Below are 23456 nucleotides of genomic sequence, written 5' to 3' on the forward strand. Positions count from 1 at the left end.
CTTCTACCAACCCAAACTCAAATTAATGTGCTATTTTCTAACAAATGCAAAACAAAAATTATTCAAATTACTCAAGTGATGTCAAGGGTCAAGAAGAAATACCTGTGTCGATTCTAAATACACAGATGGCAACACGTGTCAAGCCTTTTCGGTGAATGTTACAACAGATAAATTTTAAAAACGATAGCAAAAATGGGAAGAGACAGGAGATCTTAGAATAGCAAGAATGTTCCAGATATTGAGTGGTGTGTCTGATATGGTATAGCCTCATGTGATATGAGACAAGCACACAAAGTACAACAGGTAGAACTACGAGCAAGCAGAAAGCCTAATTAATGGCAATGCTAATGAAACTAGAGACCTTGGCTCTCCTTCACCCTCTACATCGGGTTGTTCACCAAATCCTGCCAATTCTAAGACTCCAATCAATCGCTCCTCTCCCTCTCTGTGTTCTCGGCTGAATGCAGGTCCTCCTCATCCTTAGCTGGACAGCTCCAACAGGCCTCTAGGGAGGAAGCATGGTGGTTTCCCTCAAGCCGTCCCCACCATGTGAGAGGGAATAATGCTAACCGTGAAATCTGCAGAAATCAGGGTGACTGCATTTCCGGGAGGACTTTCTGGATAAACTGGCTTTTGGGATGTCCACTTGTGCTTGATTAAGTATTTACAGAGCACCCTCAGCTGTTGAGAGCACTGAGGATAACCTGGGAATGAGCCGATGCCCACAGGCATGAAGACCTGGGTCTGTGTTCACTGCAAATATCCTATCACAAAGGTTTTTTTGACAGCATATGAACAAGAAGGATAAAAAGTGCATATAAAGAAAAGAGGGGCATCTTGGGTCACAAAATACTCATTTCAGACCCTGGTTCTGCTACTCCCACGCTATGTGACCTGGGGAGAGCACTGAACTGCACTGTGCCTCAGTTTCCTTCTCAGTGCAATAGTGCCCCAGCCCTGGAAATTAAACAGAGTAGGGACGCGGCTCCTGGCATGCTTCCAGGCTCGCCCTAACCACTCCTGTGTGCCGTGGTGAGCATGGGCTGTCTCTGTCTGCCCTGGACCACATCCTGCTGTTCTTCGGCAATGGCATCCTGCTAAAGGGGAACACCCTGCTCCCCTGCATTCAAACAGTGGACTGTCAGCGGGGCTGCTCATCCCAGGATCCTCACACCCTGAAAACAGGCCAAGGCCTGGGATCCAGTCCCACACTGGCCACAGCGACAGGTATAGGGATAACTGCAGGACCCGCACAGGGCCAGCCCCGGTCCCCTTCCTCGGGAGTTTTCTAAGTGGATTGTTCTTACAGGTTCTATTCCTCTTTGACTGTGTGAGGCTGTGAACCAGAAAGGCAGTCTAGACTGCCCTCTGCCATGAGGAGCAGCTGAGGGATGGAGGCAACATCCAGGAGCACTGCAGCCAAGGAGCAGAGGGGCCCTGAAGGAGCACCAGGCACCTAAGGCTACTCTGAGTTCAGTTTTAGTTCCTGAAAAACAAAAGAACTCTGACTGCTGGAAAAGTCCATTCACTTTTCTCCCTTTCCTAATATATTACTAAACACTTTCAGTATGCTTAAGCCTTTGTTTTATTAGCATAGATACTTCATACATTTAAAAAATAATTCATGTGTATCATCCTTTGCAACTTTTGGAGCATAACAGGACACTCCTAATAATAAAATGTCATGTTCGATTCCTATAGAGAACACAAACAAAAGAGCACATAGTTTTTAAAGAATAAGATGTTATGCTTACATCTTATTTTTCTCATTAAACTTGTTTAAGTATAATCTGTGTTATTCAAACATACAATATAAATTTGTTAAACTATATTTGAGAGTTATTTTAAAAAAGTAATTAATGAGAGTGGCAGATACTAATTTCTGCTAAACTATATATTTTAATTAAAATTTTTGGGCCGGGTGTGGTGGCGCATGCCTGTAATCCCAACACTTTGGGAGGCTGAGGTGGGTGGATCACTTGAGGTCAGGAGTTTGAGACAAGCCTGGCCAATATAGTAAAACCCCATCGCTACTAAAAATACAAAAATTAGATGGGCGTGGTGGTGCACGCCTGTAATTCCAGCTACTTGGGAGGCCGAGGCAGCAGAATCACTGGAACCCAGGAGGAGGAGGTAGTAGTGAGCCGAGATCACGCCACTGCACTCCAGCCTGGGTGACAGAGTGAGACTCCGTCTCTTAAAATAAAAAGGGGGAGGGTTACTTAGAAGCAACTTAATAAACTGTATATTTGAAAGGCATAAAAAAACCTCAGTCCCAAACATAATCAATCCAACAATGCATTTTTAAGTCCATAAAATAATAAGGCCATTTTTGTTTTTGGAAAAATGAGGTATCTTCTTTAAAAAATAAAATAGAAGGCCAGAAGAATAAACATGACCAAATTACACTTCAAAGATTATTTTATATCTTCTTGCTTCTTATCTTTATGCTGTTTTCCAGTTCCCCATGTTATACGTAAAATTTGAAGATCTTATTTTTGCTTTCTCATTTTTAATTTTCTATAATTAATGTCACTAGTTTCCTGCACAAAGGTTTTATGCAAAACAAATTTATTTAACTTTTGGCCATGAATTGCAATATTTTTTCATAAAATTGGAAGCATATTGAGACAAAATGTTCACAAAATAATTGGGCAGTATCTCTTTTTTCTGAGTGTTCTTATTTTTGTTTTCAAAATTTTAATTGACACATTATAATTGCACACATTTATGGGGTACATTTTGATATTCTGATACATGTATATGTTGTATAATGATCCAGTCAGGGTAGTTAGTGTATCTATCAGCTCATGCACATGTTTCTTTTTGGTGACAACATTAAAAATTCTCTCTTCTAGCTCCTTTGACATATACAATAGGTATTGTTAACCTTAGTCAACCTATTGCACAACAGAATACCAGAACTTACTTCTCCTATCTTATAGTTACGTTGTACCCATTTGCCACCTTCTCCCCAGCCTCTTTCCACCCCTCCCTTACTCAGTTTTTGGTAAGCACTGTTCTACTCTCTGTTTCTCTATCATCTTTCTTTAGATTTCACAGGAGTGATATCACTCAGTATTTGTCATTCTGTGTCTGGCTTATTTCACTTAACATGATGTCCTCTAGATTCATCCATGTTGTCACAAATGACAGGATTTTGGCTGGGCGTGGTGGCTCACGCCTGTAATCCTAGCACTTTAGGAGGCCAAGGCAGGCAGATCACCTGAGGTCAGGAGTTCAAGACTAGCCTGGTCAACGTGGTGAAACCCCATCCCTACTAAGAATACAAAAATTAGCTGGGCATGGTGTCACATTCCTGTAATCCCAGCTACTTGGGAGGCAGAGGTTGCAGTGAGCCAAGATCGTACCACTGCACTCTAGCTTGAGTGATAGAGCAAGACTCTGTCTCCAAAAAAAAAAAAAAAAAAAAACAAAACAAAACCGGAGGAGCTTATATTGTGATAAAAAATTTCAAACTTAAGAAACAAAAATAAAATAATATTTACAAATAAATGAAAATAAAAACTTTTTTTTTTTTTTTTTTTGGAGACAGAGTCTTGCTCTGTCACCCAGGCTGGAGTGCAATGGCACAATCTCAGCTCACTGCAACCTCTGCCTCCCGGGTTCAAGCAATTCTCCTGCTTCAGCCTCCTGAGTAGCTGGAATAACAGGTGCATACGACCGGCTAATTTTTGTATTTTTAGTAGAGACAGGGTTTCACCATGTTGGTCAGGCTGGTCTTGAACTCCTGACCTCATGATCTTCCCACCTCAGCTTCCCAAAGTGCTAGGATTACAGGCATGAACCACCATGCGTGGCCAAAAACATCTTAAAAGAAAGATGAAAGAAATTTGGAAAAACTTGATTTAGATGCTGACCAACATTTGACAAATAACACAAGTAGGGTTGGATGCAGAGCAGAGCAAAGGCCCCGCTCTACACTGAAACTTTCTGTATTGCTCTTCAGGAGACTGAAGGGGGAAGATGACAGCTAGAACCGAGGCTTCAGCAAGCTCAGGTGCATACCTGCCAGAAAGCTAGAAGTAGTCATTTCTCAGGTATACTTACACAATGGTTTTTCCAATGTGCATGAATGATTTCTCGACAAATTCCCGGACACTATGGACCTCCCCAGTAGCTATGACGAAGTCCTCCGGCTCATCATTCTGCAACATCAACCACATAGCCTAGAGGGAAAGAGAGGCAAGTTCATTTTGGAGTCACACTAAGTGGCCACACAATTTTCCAGCGCACATAATCAGATAAAGACATGGACAGCTGGAACATGAGCATGAATTTCATACCATATTCTAACCACAACAGCAATGGCTCCCAACTTTTACTGAGCATCAGAATAATATGAGGAACATTTTGGTGTGGATGCCAGGGCTGCAGCCACAGCAGGGCGGGCTCAGAGGCCTGGAGATTGTTTCTCAGAATCTGTATCCTTAACATCACAGGTGATTGTCATGTTGCAGGTCCTCAGACCACAACGTAGAGGAATGTGATGTGAAGCAGTGTATATAGCAAATAACCTTTTTATAGTATTATTTATAAAAAGAACAGTTCTTTTTTTTTTTTTGTGACGGAGTCTCCCTCTGTTGTCCAAGCTGGAGTGCAGTGGTGCTATCTCAGCTCACTGCAAGCTCCGCCTTCCGGGTTCACGCCATTCTCCTGCCTCAGCCTCCTGAGTGGCTGGGACTACAGGCGCCCGCCACCTCACCCAGGTAATTTTTTGTATTTTTAGTAAAGACGGTGTTTCACCGTGTTAGCCAGGATGGTCTCGATCTCCTGAACTTATGATGCGTCCGCCTCGGCCTCCCAAAGTGCTGGGATTACAGGCGTGAGCCACTGCGCCTGGCCAAAAAGAACAGTTCTAAAAGCACTAATTTTTCTTCATATCATAGACAGCAGGCAAAGAGAAAACCATTTAAAGACAGATGTTTGTCTTCAAAAGTAGAACCTAATTTCTGAATAATAAAGTTGAGAATGTACAAGCCACAAAACAAAAGAAGTGCAAACCATTAACGGAAAACAGCCACGTAGTGGAGAGTGCCACCATTATAAAAAAGTTGTCTGAGAGGCAATGAAAACATTTATGCCAGAGTTAATGGGTTCATAAGGCAGCATTTCAAGGCCAGGTGATCAACTTCCACATCAAAATGGATGTCTATACAGGTACACTTTCTCAGTAGGAGTCAGGAGTCTGGTGGGTGAAAATGCCCCTGCATATCCAAGATACAGACTGGTGGCACCAGCACAGCCCGGCTCCCCTTGGTTAGCTTTTACCAACAGCAGATAGACCCAGAGTTCCTGTACCTTGCAATTACACCTTAAAGATTTTTTTTTTAAACACAGATAGAAGATGCAGTTTTAAAAAAAATTAAGCGTAGCAGGAATCCAACAGGAATACGTCTCTTCAAAAAAGGTTGAAACAAAAAAGAAAAAAAAATCGATCTCTATTTTTTCATCACTTCCACCCAATTCTCAAAATAAAATAGGTAAAACCAATAAGGACTTAATTATAACACAGCCTCCAATGATACGTGCATTGAACTCTTGTTCTAGCATTTAAACAAAACTGTTTTGGTTTGTGTCTCCCTAAGTTGTTCCTTGATAAGCTGAAAACAAGAAGTTGTTAAAATCAATGAGCCAGCCTATTTTCTCTTAGAAAATGCCACCAAAAAAGTTTAATTTCCTTTTTATTCATTTGAATTTGTGGAAACCTTCTAAAAAATAAAATTAAAAATAATTTCTCCTTTACCCGAAGTTATTTCCTGTGTATGTTTTTGTATTTTTGGTCTATTACAAGATTGTTTTAAATCATATAGAAGATAAGATTTTGGGCTATTTTACATGCCTTGGAGATGTGGCATGCTGGTTGGGACAATGGTAATGGTTTCAAGTCAGTGATATTCTATAAAGTAACTGATAGATGAAATTATCTTGGCGAGAAGACATTTTTGTTCACATTAATGAAATACCTGTGATTTCATTTTGCCTTAAGAAATCATGGTTGGTGAACTTAGCCACAACACTTTTTAAATGTTATACTACCACCACTACTACTACTAATAAAGCATGAGCTTTTAAAAGGCATGAAATACAAGTTGTTCACTGTTGTGGGATAGTCCATGCAAGCAGATGGAGTCTACAATGGCTTGGTAGCTCCCTGAACGCTGTTAAACACTGGGGGCTGAGGAGAGCAATGGGGTCTGAAGTGCAGCCCAGGCGCAGCACCATCTGTCAAGAAGTTCCCCAAGGTGTCTTTTTGAAAGGGGCACCAAGGCCTGTGTGCCTGAGCAGACGCCTAGTGAGCCTGTGCCTGCAAGTGAAATTCCCGCGGCCTGGAACGCCCTGTCTCCTCGTCTGTCTGGGAACGCCAACCCCTCTCCAGGTCCCGGACCAGGGTCCCAAGTCTGGCCATTGGCATGAATTCCAGTGCACACAGTGTGGTGGCTTCCCTGGGATCGGGCCTGCCCTTTGGCCCCCTTCCCAACTGAGCTGCGCCTCCCACTTCATTCAAGTGGGCACGCGAGCGTACCCGTGGACACACACACAGGCACACGTGCACATACAACACACACAGAAACTTATTTTGACTTTTGCCAAAATACCTTCAGAATTTTTAGGAAAAATTAAATTATGCTTATGGCTAGAATTTCTATCTGAACATTCTTCTGCGGGATTAGATGTAAGGGGGTAAATACACTTAAATGTGTTTGACTCCAACTTCCATTCTAAAAATAACATTTCAAATAGGTCTTTCAGGACCACTCAGCTTATTTTATTTCTTTAGAAACAGTCCGCTGTGTTAGAATGGTCTCGAAAAAGTCCTATTTTTAGTCATGTGAAAGAAGGCAAGGGCTTGCTAAAAATGTAAGGAGAAAATATGGCTGTTGGTTAACGGAGGATCACTTTAAATACCGGCCCGGGTCCCCTGGTGCTTGTTTTGTTCCCGGCAGGAATCTGGGGATCAGTCAGGGCCTCTCCTTTTACTAAAGCGAGAGCCAAGAATCTGCTCTTTTCTTCTCCATCGGACTATCTGTGGCCTTTGACCTATCAATTTCTAGGCATTTCCTCTAACGTTCATATTGTACCAGACTCCAGTCTGGGAATGAGAAGAGAAAGGATATACAACTCCAGATTTATTTGTTATTACTGAATAGTTTACTGCTTTCAACAGAGGGATAGAGCTTTGTTTAAATTTCCACTGAGCATAATTAATGGTTATTGACTGGTAAATGAAGAACAGGTGACACTCTGGATTAGAAGATAAATGATCCTGTGTTCTGGTGTGATAATGGGTTAGTAATTCACAAAGCCGAGGCTGAGTGCGTCCCGTTGTAATGCTAGATCATGTCCAGGAGACAAAGGCCCCTGTGTGAGAAGGACGCAGCCATCCGCCTCCTTATACAGCTGCACACGTTGACGTGCTCCATTTATTCTCTGATGGATGGCACAACTGAGGCAAAGGTTCACCCGTTCTCACCTTCCTGTTCACATGCTGGACCACATGACCCATGACGTGACCAGGCCACACTCTGTGAGCAAATCGCCACCCAGCTCTGGCTTCTGACTAGAGAAACAGCGCTGAGGTTACACGGTTTAGAGGTCAGTCTTCTCTCTTTGTCTCTCAAGGAATGAAGAAGGAAAAAGACAGTCTGCCTGCATTCCTCTGGTGTCCTTTGAGGATGTGACTGACTTGTCCACTTCCTCAAACACTTATTTACTTTCAGTCCTGACCTGATTACCAGTGCACATGAAAAAAGTCTCCTGTTTTTTAATCCATCTCACGGAGAGGAAAGCAAATCAGTTAAGGAATGTGCCAGGGCTTCAGATTCTTTAACATAAAAATGTCCCTTAATTGCCAAAAAACAGTGCAGTTTTCAAATCATGTCTTGCATTCATTTTGCTTTTAAGCAAATGAAGTTTAAGGGAAATCTGACTCCATACCATTGACTTTTGATGGCCAAGTCAAGACGGGTATAAATATTACTTAAATTTGGACATGTACTATTTTATAACTATATAATCTATCTGTTCTACAAATCCAATTTGGAGAAGTCAAAATAAAACTTTAATTTTATTTATTTATTTATTTAGACAGAATCTCGCTCTGTCGCCCAGGCAGGAGTGCAGTGGCACAATTTCGGCTCACTGCAACCTCCGCCTCCAGGGTTCAAGCAGTTCTCCTGCCTCAGCCTCCTGAGTAGCTGGGATTACAGGTGCGCACTACCACACCTGGCTAATTTTTGTACTTTTAGTAGAGACGGGGTTTAGCCATATTGGTCAGGTTGGTCTTGAACTCCTGATCTTGTGATCTGCCAGCCTCGGCCTCCCAAAGTGCTGGGATTATAGGCGTGAACCACCGCTCCCGGCCTATAAAACTTTAATTTTAAAATGTCAAATAAAAATACCCCTCTCTCCCAGTCTCCCATTTGGTAATTTGAGGGGTGGATGCGGCAGTGGTTTGGGAGGCTCAGGAAGGCCGCTCCTCTCGGGAAGCTGCCAGCTCCAGTGGCTGTTCAGAGCTGGACCAATGAAGGAGAACACTCAAAGTGCGTCACCACAGCCGACTGACTACACCTGATTCCATGCATGCCTTCTGTGGTGGGATGTGTGTTTGTCTTAAAAATTTGGATTCTACAATTGCTTCCACCTCGACATTAACCTCCAGTTCAGTATCCAAGACACAAACACTTATTAACTGAGCTGGCATCCATGAATAACAAGATTTGTTAATGAAGGTTATGTTTAACTATGTCTATGTGACTGCTACTTTTTCACCCTGGTACTTTTGTGCTTTACGTGCTACTGCCACAAAAATCTTAAAACCACACACACACACACGCATGCACACAGACACACACAATTATGTATATATACGCATTTCAGGGGAGAACATGTATGAAATAACTCTAATAAAAATCATGGAAATTTGAACACATGGAAATTAAATTTCCAGAGAAAGGATGCCCAGTGTGAACCCATTCATATACATTTCATCTCTAAACATTTAGTAGCTGTTTTCATGATGGCAGCCTGGTATTTAGTTTGAGTCAGGACCTCTAGTAGTTTTGTGGTCAGTCAGGCCTTATTCTTTGTGGAATCCACATCGGTAGGTCTTAGGTCTTTGGGTTAGTTTTAATTAATAAAACTATACTAATAAAAACAAACAGTGTAAAACCAAAGTCTGGCCTTATGGCTATCTCTATGTCTATTTTCTTCCTGGGCCAAAATGCTGTGTCACATGGATTCCTTAGATTAAGGGACTTCTAGACATTTTAAAGACATGATGTTACTGAACAGAAAAAAAAAAGATAATAAATTAATAAAAGGACCAAAAATAAAAGAACACAACCCAGAAAGCCATATAGCTCTTGCTTTTTTCTTTGCTAACATATCATTCTATATCGATACCATATGTACTGAAAGAAAGAGGCAATGTCAAACTTCATTTTGCCCTCTATCTTTTAACTCTAGCCAGGAATACACAGCTACAAACTTCATGTTGGGGTTAGTGTTTCTCTTCCCTAGAAACAATATAAAATCGAACAGCTCCTAGTCTTGTGTTTATAATTCTGAATCAGTTTTCTAGGATATTATCTGTTCTTTCAATTTGCAGATTCTACTTATATATTTATTTCTTCTATTTATCTTTGAATATATCTTATTTCTTCTATTCCATTTCTTTTTCATGCACACCAATTATGCATATGTTATATCGCTTTCGTTCTATCTTTTACATCTATCACCTCCGAGCTAATGATGTTTGGGTTTTGTTTCATATTCATTTATATGATTTCCTCCAGCCTGCTCACCTGATTGTTTTAGTAAAATTTACTTTATATTTTGTTGCTAATATGGTTTCAATTTCTGTAAGGGATTTTTTCTCTTTCATAGTTTTCCTGTTTACTACCAGCTTGCTTTTTATCTTTCTGTGACTTTATTTAAGCTAGGAGACAGACAACTTTTTTCTTACAAAGCCAGATAGTACGTATTTTAGGTCTGTGAACCATATTGTCTCTGTTTCTCTGCTGTTGTAGCACAAAACAGCAACGGACAAAATGGCATCAAGTGGGTATGACTGTGTTCCAATAAAACAGTTACGAGGCCCATGGACTATCATTTGCCCACCTTTGCTTTCAGCAAACTTAACAAAAATATGTTGCCTGTGATTTCTTTGATTCTACAGAGAACAGTTACCCAAGCCCCAGCTGCTTATTGTTTTGAATGACACCCCTTATGATCCGTTTTGCTTATGTTCCTTTTCTTCTTCTTGCAATCCTTTCCCCACTCACACTCAAGTGTAGATTCTGGGGTAGTACCTTTCTACTTATTATTATACTTGAACGAGGCTGGTTGTTTGCTGAAGAATCTTGGGAGGGGAACAGGAAAGTACACGGAGGACAGCCTGCAGCTTTAATTCAGGCTTCTCTCAAAGCCCTCCCACCAACTTCACTGCATGCTTTGCCCCAGGACATGGCTGCCACAATTTCTCAAGATTTTGCTGGTTAGTGTGATTAGTGGAAAGGAGCACATGAATTGTAGGGCTGCCCTAGTGCTACCTGGCGATGTTTGCTTTCACTCTGCCTTCACCCCAGATCACAATCTGCAGTGTTCCTGGGCTAGGAGGCTAGGAGGCTATGCCATGACAATAAAATTGGTTTCTGGCTAGATGTGGTGGCTCACACCTGCAATCTTAGCACTTTGAAAGGCTGAGGCAGGCAAATGTCTTGAGGTGAGGAGTTTAAGACCAGCCTGGCCAACATGGCAAAACTCCGTCTCTACTAAAAATACAAAACTTAGCCGGGCATGTTGGGAGGGGGGGCACCTGTAATCCCAGCCACCTCAGAGGCTGAGGCACAAGAATCACTCGAACCCCAGAGGTGGAGGTGGCAGTGAGCTGAGATCGCGCCACTGCACTCCAGCATGGGCGACAGAGACTTTATCTCAATTAAAAAAAAAAAAAATTAAACATTAAAAAAAAGAAATTGTATTTTCCTTCAGCAATACCTTCTTGCCATTGTGTAGTGTACAAGTGTGTATCTATGAGGATATTTTCCACTTCTTTCTAATAGGTAATATTATTTTATGGGTTTTTTAGGACTGAAATTATTTTGCGCAAAATTCATAGCCTGTGTGTATAGTTCCTAACATCTGCTCTAAATTTTCTTCAAATTTCATGGTATCTGTCTCAAATACTTTTTCATTTCTTTGTAGACAGGGTCTTACCCTGTCACCCAGGCTGTAGTGCCATGGCATGATCGTAGCTCACTGCAGCCACGAACTCCTGGACTCAAGTGATCCTCCAGCTTCAGCCTTCCAAGTAGCTGGGACTACAGGCATGCACCACCACACTTGGCTGATGTTTTTTATTTTTAATATGCAAAAGTAGTAAAAATGTATGTATGGGCTACATTGCTCCTGGCCTCAAGAAATCTTCCTGCCTTGGCCTCGCAAAGTGCTGGGACTAAAGGAGTGAGCCACCAGCCTCAAATTATTAATACCTCATATTTCAAGTTGTGTCCAATTTCACTATTATAATGAAGAAGAAGTTTTCTCTTAGCTTTATTTTATTATTTTTCTTGATTTCAGAGGGTTTCAAAAAAAGGAGTGTTGAATGAAAATGCCCTTATATTCAGTCATTTAAAAATGTATTTCTTGAAGATGGTTGAATAGGAACAGCTCTGGTCTGGAGTTCCCAGCGGGATCAACACAGAAAGCAGGTGATTTCTGCATTTCCAACTGAGGTACCTGGCTCATCTCATTGGGACTGGTTAGACAGTGGGTGCAGCCCACAGAGGGTGAGCCGGAGCAGGGTAGGGTGTTCTCTCATCTGGGAAGCACAAGGGGTCTGGGAACTCCATTTCCTAGCCAAGGGAAACTTTGAGGGACTGTGCCATGGTGAACAGTGGATTCTGGCCCAGATACTACGCTTTTCCCATGGTCTTTGCAACCCACAGACCAGGAGATTCCTTTGGGTGCCTATACCACCAGGGCCCTGGATTTCAAGCAAAAAACTGGGCAGACACTGAGCTAGCTGCAGGAGTTTTTTTTTTCATGCCCTGGTGGCACCTGGAACACCAGTGAACAAGAACTGTTTACTCCCCTGGAAAGAGGGCTGAAGCCAGGGAGCCAAGTGGTCTAGCTCAGCGGATCCCACCCCCACAGTGCGCAGCAAGCTAAGATCCACTGGCTCGAAATTCTGGCTGCCAGCACAGCAGTATGAAGTCGACCTGGGACACTGGACCTTGGTAGGGGAAGGGGCATTGCCATTACTGAGGCTTGAGTAGGCGGTTTTCCCCTCACAGTGTAAACACAGCCACCAGGAAGTTTGAATGGGGTGGAGCCCACCACAGCTTGGCAAAGCTGCTGTGGCCAGACTGCCTCGCTAGATTCCTCCTCTCTGGGCAGAGCATTTCTGAAAGAAAGGCAGCAACCCTAGTCAGGAGCTTATAGACAAAACTCCCATCTCCCTGGGACAGAGCACCTGGGGAAAGGGGTGACTGCAGGCACAGCTTCAGTGGACTTAAAACGTTCCTGCCTGCCGGCTCTGAAGAGAGCAGTGGATCTGCCAGCACAGCGCTCGAGCTCTGCTAAGGGACAGACGGCCTCCTCAAGTGGGTCCCTGACCCCTGTGCCTCCTGACTGGGAGACACCTCCCAGCAGGGGTGGACAGACACCTCACACAGGAGAGCTCCGGCTGGCATCTGGCTGGTGCCCCTCTGGGATGAAGCTCCCAGAGGAAGGAACAGGCAGCAATCTTTGCTGTTCTGCAGCCTCTGCTGGTGATACCAAAACAAACAGGGTCTGGAATGGACCTCCAGCAAACTCCAGCAGACCTGCAGCAGAGGGGCCTGTTTTTTCATTTGTTTATTTATTTGAGATGGAGTCTTGCTCTGTTGCCAGGATGGAGTGCAATGGCGCGATCTCAGCTCACTGCAACCTCCGCCTCCCAGGTTTAAGCGATTCTCCTGCCTCAGACTCCTGAGTAGTTGGGATTAAGGTGCACACCATCACGCACAGCTAAGTTTTGTATTTTTAGTAGAGATGGGGTTTCACCATATTGGCCAGGATGGTCTTGATCTCTTAACTTCGTGATCCACTTGCCTTGGCCTCTCAAAGTGTTGGGATTATAGGCGTGACCACCCACGCCCAGTAGGGACTGACTGTTAGAAGGAAAACTAACAGAAAGGAGTAGCATCAACATCAACAAAAAGGATGTCCTCACAAAAACTCCACCCAAAGGTCACCAACATCAAAGATCAAAGATAGATAACTCCATGAAGATGAAGAAAAACCAGTGCAAAAAGGCTGAAAATTCCAAAACCAGAATGCCTCTTCTCCTCCAAAGGATCACAACTCCTCGCCAGCAAGGGAACAAAACTGGATGGAGAATGAGTTTGACAAATTGACAGAAGTAGGTTTCAGAAGGCAGGTAATAAACTCTTCTGAGCTAAAGGAGCGTGCTCTATCCCAATGCAAGGAAGCTAAGAACCTTGAGAAAATGTTAGATGAACTGCTAACTGGAATAGCCAGTTTAGAGAAGAACATAAACGACCTGATGGAGCTGAAAAACACAGCACGAGAACTTTGTGAAGCATATGCAAGTATCAATAGCTGAATCAATCAAGTAGAAGAAAGAATATAAGAGATTGAAGATCAACTTAATGAAATAAAGCGTGAAGACAAGATTAGAGAAAAAGAATGAAACAGAACGAACAAAGCCTTCAAGAAATATGAGACTATGTGAAAAGACCAAACCTACCTTTGATTGGTGTACCTGAAAGTGACAGGGAGAACGGAACCAAGTTGGAAAACACTCTTCAGGATATCATCCAGGAGAACTTCCCCAATCTAGCAAGACAGGCGAACATTCAAATTCAGGAAATAAAGAGAACACCACAAAGATACTCCTCAAGAAGAGCAACCCCAAGACACATAATCGTCAGATTCACCAAGGTTGAAATGAAGGAAAGAATGTTAAGGGTAGCCAGAGAGAAAGGTCAGGTTACCCACAAAGGGAAGTCCATCAGACTAACAGTGGATCTCTTGGCAGAAACCCTACAAGCCAGAAGAGAGTGGGGGCCAATATTCAACATTCTTAAAGAAAAGAATTTTCAACTCAGAATTCCATATCCAGCCAAACTAAGCTTCAAAAGTGAAGGAGAAATGAAATCCTTTACAGACAAGCAAATGCTGAGAGATTATGTCACCACCTGGCCTGCCTTACAAGAGCTCCTGAAGGAACACTAAATATAGAAAGGAAAAACTGGTACTATCCACTGCAAAAACATGCCAAATTGTAAAGACCATCAACACTGTGAAGAAACTGCATCAACGAATGGCTAAAATAACCAGCTAGCATCATAATTACAGGATTAAATTTACACATAACAATAGTAACCTTAAATGTAAATGGGCTTAATGCCCCAATTAAAACTCACAGACTGGCAAACTGGATAAAGAGTCAGACCCATAGGTGTGTTGTATTCAGGAGACCCATCTCATGTGCAAAGACACACATGGGCTCAAAATAAAGGGATGGAGAAATATTTACGAAGCAAATGGAAAGGAAAAAAGAAAAAAAAAGGCAGGGATTGCAACCCTAGTCTCTGATAAAACAGATTTTAAGCCAACAAAGATCAAAAAAGACAAAGAAGGGCATTACATAATGGTAAAGGGATCAATGCAACAAGAAGAGCTAATTGTCCTAAATATATATGCACCCAATACAGGAGCACCCAGATTCATAAAGCAAGTTCTTAGAGACCTACAAAGAGACTTAGACTCCCACACAATAATAGTGGGAGACTTAACACTCCACTGTCAATATTAGACCATCGAGACAGAAAATTTACAAGGATATTCAGGACTTGAACTTAGCTCTGGACCAAGCAGATCTAATAGACAGCTACAGAACTCTCCACCGCAAATCAAGAGAATATAATTTATTCTCAGGACCACACTGCACTTATTCTAAAACTGACCACATAATTGGAAGTAAACGCTCCTCAGCAAATGCAAAAGAACCGAAATATAACAGTCTCTCAGACCACAGTGCAATCAAATTAGAACTCAGGATTAAGAAACTCACTCAAAACCACATAAATACATGGAAACTGAACAACCTGCTCCTGAATGACTACTGGGTAAATAACAAAATTAGGGCAGAACTCAGTAAGTTATTTGAAATCAATAAGAACAAAGATACAATGTACCAGAATCTCTACCACACACCTAAAGCTGTGTTTAGAGGGCAATTTATAGCACTAAATGCCCACAGGAGAAAGCAGAAAAGATCTAAAATCAACACCCTAACATCACAATTAAAAGCACTAGAGAAGTAACAGCAAACAAATTCAAAAGCTAGCAGAAGACAAGAACTAACTAAGATTAGAGCAGAACTGAAGGAGATTAGAGACATGAAAAACCCCTCAAAAAATCAATGAATATAGGAGCTGGTTTTTTGAAAAGATTAACAAAATAATTAGACTGCTAGTCAGAATAATAAAGAAGGAAAGAGAGAAGAATCAAATAGACACAAAATAAAATGATAAAGGGGACATCACCACTGATCCCACAGAAATACAAACTACCATCAGGGAATACTATAAACATCTCTATGCAAATAAACTAGAAAATCTAGAAGAAATGGAAAAATTCCTGGACACATACACCTTCCCAAGACTAAACCAGGAAGAAGTCAAATCCCTGAACAGACCAATAACAAGTTCTGAAATTGAGGCAGTAATTAATAGCCTACCAACCAAAAAAAGCCCAGGACCAGATGGATTCACAGCTGAATTCTACTAGAGGTACAAAAAGGAGCTGGTACCATTCTTCTGAAACGATTTCAAGCAATAGAAAAAGAGGGAATCTTCCCTAACTCATTTTATGAGGCCAGCATCATCCTGATACCAAAACTTGGCTGAGACACAACACGAAAAGAAAATTTTAGGCCAATATCCCTGATGAACATTGATGTGAAAATCCTCAATAAAATCCTGACAAACCAAATCCAGTAGCATATCAAAAAGCTTATCCACCACGATCAAGTCAGCTTCATCCATGGGATGCAAGGCTGGTTCAACATACAGAAATCAATAAATGTAATCCATCACATAAACAGAACCAATGACAAGACCCACAGATTATCTCAATATGTGCAGAAAGGGCCTTCAATAAAAATCAACACCCCTTCATGCTAAAAACTCTCAATAGACTAGGTGCTGACTGAACGTATCTCAAAATAATAACAGTCATTTATGACAAACCCACAGCCAATACCATACTGAATAAGCAAAAGCTGGAAGCATTCCCTTTGAAAACTGGCACAAGACAAGGATGCCCTCTCTCACCACTTCTATTCAACATAGTGTTGGAAGCTCTGGCCAGGGCAATCAGGCAAGAGAAAGAAATAAAGAGTATTCGAATAGGAAGAGAGTAAGTCAAATTGTCTCTGTTTGCAGATGACATGATTGTATATTTAGAAAACCCCATCGTCTCAGCCCAAAATCTCCTTAAGCTGATAAGCAACTTTGCAAAGTCTCAGGATACAAAATCAATGTGCAAAAATCACAAGCATTCCTATACACCAATAATAGACAAAGAGTCAAATCATGAGTGAACTCCCATTCACAATTGCTACTAAGAGAATAAAATACTTAGGAATACAACTTAACAAGAGATGTGAGGGACCTCTTCAAGGAGAACTACAAATCACTGCTCAAGGAAATAAGAGAGGACACAAAGAAATGGAAAAACTTTCCATGATCATGGATAGGAAGAATCAATATCGTGAAAATGGACATACTGCCCAAGGTAATCTGTAGATTCAACACTATCCCCATCAAGCTGCCATTGACTTTCTTCATAGAATTAGAAAAAACTACTTTAAATTTCATATGGAACCAAAAAAAAGCCCATATAGCCAAGACAATCCTCAGCAAAAAGAACAAAGCTGGAGGCATCACACTACCTGACTTCAAACTATACTGCAAGACCACTGTACCCAAAACAGCATGGTACTAGTACCAAAACAAATATATAGACCAATGGAACAGAACAGAGGCCTCAGAATTAACACCACACATCTACAGCTGTCTGATCTTTGACAACCTGACAAAAACAAGCAATGGGGAAAGGGTTCCCTATTTAACAAATGGTGTTGAAAAACTGGCTAGCCATATGTAGAAAACTGAAACTGGACCCCTTTCTTATGCCTTATACAAAAGTTAACTCAAGACGGATTAAAGACTTAAGTGAGCCCTAAAACAATAAAAAACCTAGAAGAAAACCTAGGCAATACCATTCAAGACATAGGCATGGGCAATGCCTTCATGACTAAAACACGAAAAACAATGGAAACGAAAGCCATAATTGACAAATGGGATCTCATTAAACTAAAGAGTTTCTGCACAGCAAAAGAAACTATCATCAGAGTAAACAGACAACCTACAGAATGAAAAATTTTGCAATCTATCCATCTGACAAAGGGCTAATATCCAGAATCTATAAGGAACTTAAAAAAATGTACAAGAAAACAACCACCCCATCAAAAACTGGGTGAAGGATATGAACAGACACTTCTCAAAAGAAGACATTTATGAGGCCAACAAACATATAAAAAAAGCTCATCATCACTGGTCTTTAGAGAAATGCAAATAAGAACCACAATGAGATACCATCTCATGCCAGTTAGAATGATGATCATTAAAAAGTCAGGAAACAAAAGATGCTGGAGAGGATGTGGAGAAATAGGAATGCTTTTACACTGGTGGTGGGAGTGTAAATTAGTTCAACAATTGTGGAAGACAGTGTGGCAATTCCTCAAAGATCTGGAACCAGAAATACCATTTGACCCAGCCATCCCATTACTGGGTACATACCCAAAGGATTATAAATCATTCTATTATAAAGACACATGACCATGAATGTTTATTATAGCACTATTCACAATAGCAAAGACTTGGAACCAACCCAAATGCCCATCAGTTATAGACTGCATAAGGAAAATGTGGCACATATACACCATGGAATACTATGCACCCATAAAAAGGATGAGTTCATACCCTTTGCAGGAAAATGGATGAAGCTGGAAACCATCATTCCCAGCAAACTAACACAAGAATAGAAAACCAAACACCACATGTTCTCACTCACAAGTGGGAGCTGAACGATGAGAACACATGGACACAGGGAGGGGAACGTCACAAACTGGGACCTGTCTGTGGGTGCGGGGCTAGGGGAGGGAGAGCATTAGGAGAAATACTTAATGTAGATGACGGGTTGTTGGGTGCAGCAAACCACCCTGGCACATGTATACCTATGAAACAAACCTGCACGTTCTGTACATGTATCTCAGAACTTAAAGGATAATTTTAAAAAAAAACAGTTATTTCTCCATATATCCATTTTTAAAGCATGACATCTGAAAAGATAAGCACCAAACCTGTATAACTTGCTGGATACAGTGTGCAGCATAATACATTCTGAATGAGCACATAAAGAATTACCATAAACAATATCTACCCCAATTATGTGACCATGTAAATAATGTATGAAAGAACCTTAATGAAAAATACACATATAAATAAAGGCTGTTTCACTGTCTGCTGATGCTTAACAAGCCATCCCACAGCTTCATGGCTGCAGCTTTTTTTTTTTCCCTGAGATGGAGTTTCGCTTTTGTCTCCCTGGCTGGAGTACAATGGCGCGATCTCGGCTCACTGCAACCTCCACCTCCCGGGTTCAAGCGATTCTCCTGCCTCAGCCTCCTGAGTAGCTGGGATTACAGGCACTCACCACCATGCCCAGCTAATTTTTGTATTTTTGTATTTTTTTTTTTTTTTTTTAAGTGGAGAGAGGCTTTCACCATGTTGGTCAGGCTGGTCTTGAACTCCTGACCTCAGGTGATCCACCTGCCTTGGCCTCCCAAGGTGCTGGGATTACAGGCATGAGCCACCATGCCCGGCTGGCTGCAGCCTTTTGATTGTTTGCGATTCAGTGTGCAGGAACTCAAGAGGGTTCAGAGGACACAGTTTCTCTCTGCTCCTGGCGGTGATGGCCATGGGGGTCTGACTGGGGCAGTGGGGCCAGGATGGCCTCCCTCACAGGTCTGGTGCTGGGTGCTGGATGCACCCCAGTTCTCCTCCACGTGGGTCATTCTCCAGCTAAGCGTTCTAAGATAAGCGTTCTGTCGTTGTTCATTAGTCTAGTTGATGCTTCTTTACTTGGTGGCTGCTTCCAAGGTGGCAAAACAAACGCCGCAAAGCAGCCTAAGGCCTTGGCCTGGAAGCTGTCCAGTTCACATCCTCCACACACACTGGCTACAGGATCAGCCCAAATTCACACAAAGGGGAAACAGACTCTCCCCTTACGGGAGGGGTGGTAGAGTCACACTGCAAAAGGGCATACAGGATGGGAGGGGTTACTGCAGCCATCTCCAGAAAAAAATCTACCACAAAGAGCTACTGTGATAACTCTAATGTCAGCTGATTGTTTCAGCACAGCAATGAAGTTATTATTCTTGTCTCTAATGTAAACACTGCTTCAGCCTGCAGTTTTTATGTCAGCTCCATCTATCTTTAACATTGTGCAGCGATAGGTTTAAATGAGGGCAACAGTAACTGCACCACACACACCTGGGATATGAAAGCTCACTTTCAGGTCCCCCTGATCTAACAAATGCTCGGACTGGCCCTAACACCACTATGGTCGCAACGTACTTCCCAGAAGCGGTTGTTTCCTGGAGCGTGCCAAGCCGCCTACTTCAACCAGGTGTTTCCAATTATCTTCTGTCACTCGGATACCTGGGTCAGTCACTCTAGAATTCGTTCCTTGTCCAGTAGGAACAACATAAAAGTGCTGGGCATGCAGGAGGAAGTTTCTTCACACTCATGACCACCTGATCCTCCATCTTCATGCTCTTGGCTCCTGACTGTGCTACCTCAATCTATTCCTGGGAAGCCATTATGACCTTTCTATGACCTTATTCTTCAAGCCAGTCATCCTGACACCTGATTCTGCCTCTTGGTCCAACTCTGACTTTGGGAATTTAACCTCTGAACTGATTCTACGCCCACGAGAATACCTAGAATAGGTCCTAAGATCATCACAGGTCTCTTGGTTCAAGTGTTGACAATCACTGTTACGAGCAAATTATCAACTTACAGATGTCATAGTGCGTGCATTAGGGTGAGTGTAGACAGGGCTTGAAGGATTAGTCTAAAACAGCACTGCCCAATAGAAATATAATGTGAGCCACATGTAACAATAAAATTTTCTATCAGTTGCATTGAAAAAGTAAAAAGAAAAGGTGAAGCTACTTTTGTTTTATTTAATCGAATATATTCAGTATGTTACCATTTCAATACAAAATATGACTGAGATATTTCCCATTCCTTTTCTATGTACCAAGACTTTGAAGTCTAGTCTGTCTTTTGTCCTCACAGGGCATCTCAATTCAGAAGAGGCACAATTTGAGTGCTCAGCAGACACACAGGGCTGTGGCTACCACGCTGGGCTGTGTGGGGCTACAGAGCCAGCCTTATGTTCAAGAGGGAGAGTGAACCTTGCTATGTGACACCCTACCCTAATCCTGTTTGCTCATCCTGCTAAGACACTCTGCCGGGGCTTCCTGGAGAAGGCCTCCTTATTTTCTTCATAGCACAACTGGAGGAACAATGGCCCCTCCTCCCTTCTTTGTCATTATCTCTACCTCCTGACTTCTTCAATAGTGATTTCATCAGTGATGACAACTGGGAAAGAGTGAGTGTTTGAAAAGTAGCACAACTAGCTCCTGATGTACAGGCACTTGACATTTGCATGCCTGCCTGCCTCATCCATCCACAAATGGGCACTCACACCACACTCCCTCCCCAACTGGACTACCTGGGAGTAAACACCTGAGAAACTCTTTGGAGTCTGGTGAAATGCAGTGCTGAAGAGGGGGTAGGTGTTCTCAGACATTAGTGTGAGAAACCCTTTGGAGTCTGGTGAAATGCAGTGTTGAAGAGCGGGTAGGTGTTCTCAAACGTTAGTGTGAGAAACCCTTTGGAGACTGGTGAAATGCAGTGCTGAAGAGGGGGTAGGTGTTCTCAAACGTTAGTGCATGAGAATCATCTGCTAGGCTAGAAGTGTGCACTGCAATCCTCTGGAAGATTAGAACGCAGGCTGCTGGCCCCCTGAGCCCCGGAGATTCAGATTCAACAGGCCTGGGTGGAGCTGGAGAATGTGCAAGTTGAAGCAGAGGGCTGCTGATCTGGGAAGCACGCTGGGAAACTCTGTGGCTGGAGCTCAGGCTGGGAATCAGAAACCCGCATCTAAACTCCAGCCCCACTACTCTCTGGGTGACTTCTGCATTACAGGCGTGGGGGCTCACGCCTATAATCCCAGCACTTTGGGAAGCCGAGGCAGGTGGATCACCTGAGGTCAGGAGTTAGAGACCAGTCTTTTCTCAAATAATAATAATAAATAATAATAATGCCTACCTCAGGGGCTGTTTTATTTATTTATTATTATTTTTGACACGGAGTTTCACTGTGTCACCCAGGCTGGAGTGCGGTGGCACGATCTCAGCTCACTGCAACCTCTGCCTCCCGGGTTCAAGTGACTCTCACGCCTCAGCCTCTAGAGGAGCTGGGACTACAGGTGTGCGCCACCACACCCAGCTAATTTTTTCATCGGGATGATGACAGTGATGACTACACATCTCGAGGGAGTTACTGGTGCCTGGGAGAATGTGTAGTTCATCTCCACAATCAAACTCTTGCACCCATAAATAGCATAGGGAAGGAAGACTAATAGGGTGGAGTGAATTAAATCCTGATGATGTTAGTCAAAACCACAGAATTTAATAGCTGGAAGGGGCCTTAGAGGTGTTCTCATTCAATTCGACAAATCTTACAGATGAAACAGCTGAAACTGGAGAGATTAAACGGTTCACCTGAAGTCATACTCCTGCTAAGTGTTAGAGCTGGGGCTGGACCTCAACTCCCTTTCCTGTATTCTTGCAACTGCATGATGCTCACGTGCATTTTTCTAATGGCTGTGTCTAGAATACATTTTCTTGTTGATACTCTCTTCTCCATGTCGGTTACAAATAGCTGTGTGGACTTTTGTGAACTAACCTGGGGACCTGACCAGGCAGGAAAGGAATGTGTACAGTGTGCCTGCTAGTTGCTGGGCACTGTGCTGGAGTCGGGGATAGACCACGTAGGAAGAGACAAGGAAGACACTGTGCTTGGCCTATGTGCTTTCAACATTTATATAGGAAAAAGGGTTTTAAAAGCCCAAATCTGATTTAAGAAATAACTTTTGGGACACAGGCTTCAGGTAGTTACCAGGGAACTATCAGGTATGGCTCCTTCCTAAAACCTTCCTCCTGATCAGACCGTCCCCACACACTGCTCTTGATGAAGGGGTGAGTCAAACCAGGTGTATTTAAACCAGGTGACCTGTCCCCGTGCCTACTGCGCCCCAGCCACCCACCCCCAATACCCTTCGGTTTCCATGGATGGAGAGCTAACATATTCTGGGCCAAAGGGAGTGTCAAAGACACTTGCAGTATGAGACACAGAGGCAGAAACAGCGGGAAAGGGTTGAGCACGAAGTCGTGAGACTGTCACCAGGGGCGGAGCCAGCTGGAGCAACTGGGAGGCATGAAGGAGACCTGTGTGGGCAGCAGAGTGTGAAAGGGAGCCCATGAGGAGGGAGGGAGTGAAGGAGAGATGTGCAGACACAGAGGAAAGCAGATCCTCCTTTCCCATTCCTGTGAGGTGCCCTGACGCTCCTTACAATAAATCCCATTTTCCATGAATTTCTTTGAGTTGGTTTCTGCTCCTTTAGCAAACAACTTTGGATAAAGAGCAAACAGGACTTCTGGACCACGAGTATATGGGACCAGTTGTGTATCAGCTCTGTGTTCAGTGGTAAGAAGGGAGCTCCAGGGGGGAGAAGTCACCACTTGCTGACCTCAGTATCCAGAGGGGAAGATGGCCTCTTGCCCAGCCAGCCACCAAAATGATGGGAGAGGAGCCAGTGTGAAAGGAGCTGTGGGAACACAGAGGAGACAACCCAGTACACCCACCCAGTACACCAGAGGAGGAGGAGCACTCAGGGTCCTCGTGAGGGCGTCATCAACCCACGGCCCCCGCAGTCCCCACCACCAAGGACTGCCCACCCCGAGTGCCTCTGAAGATGGCAGGCTAGGACATGCACCATCTTTGTAACTGGGAACCTAGTGTCCCATGCAACTTGTTGGTTAAGACTCATTTCAAACGTGTTTCCCCAGTTTCTTCATTCACAAAAATCAAGATGTCAAGTTAAAAGTCACTCTTCCACTCAGTGCTCCGAAAAATATACTGAATATAATTAGATTTAATCATTCTTTTTTTAATTTTTGTTTGCTAATCTAAGAATGTCCCACTATGAGGAGTATCTGA

General features: G+C 42.8%; 1 protein-coding gene across 2 annotated transcripts in view; it reads right to left on the reverse strand.

Moving 5' to 3' along the window:
• The window catches only part of GMDS (GDP-mannose 4,6-dehydratase), a 629552-nt gene that overhangs the window by 123617 nt on the left and 482479 nt on the right, over nucleotides 1-23456 (reverse strand). For both annotated transcript variants that reach the window (XM_007973861.3, XM_007973862.3), the window contains one exon: nucleotides 4072-4190. In XM_007973861.3, the coding sequence (XP_007972052.1) occupies nucleotides 4072-4190 (119 nt within the window). The remainder of the gene's footprint in view (nucleotides 1-4071; nucleotides 4191-23456) is intronic.

This window comes from Chlorocebus sabaeus, chromosome 17 (genome assembly GCF_047675955.1).
Source record: "Chlorocebus sabaeus isolate Y175 chromosome 17, mChlSab1.0.hap1, whole genome shotgun sequence".
Lineage (NCBI taxonomy): Eukaryota > Metazoa > Chordata > Mammalia > Primates > Cercopithecidae > Chlorocebus > Chlorocebus sabaeus.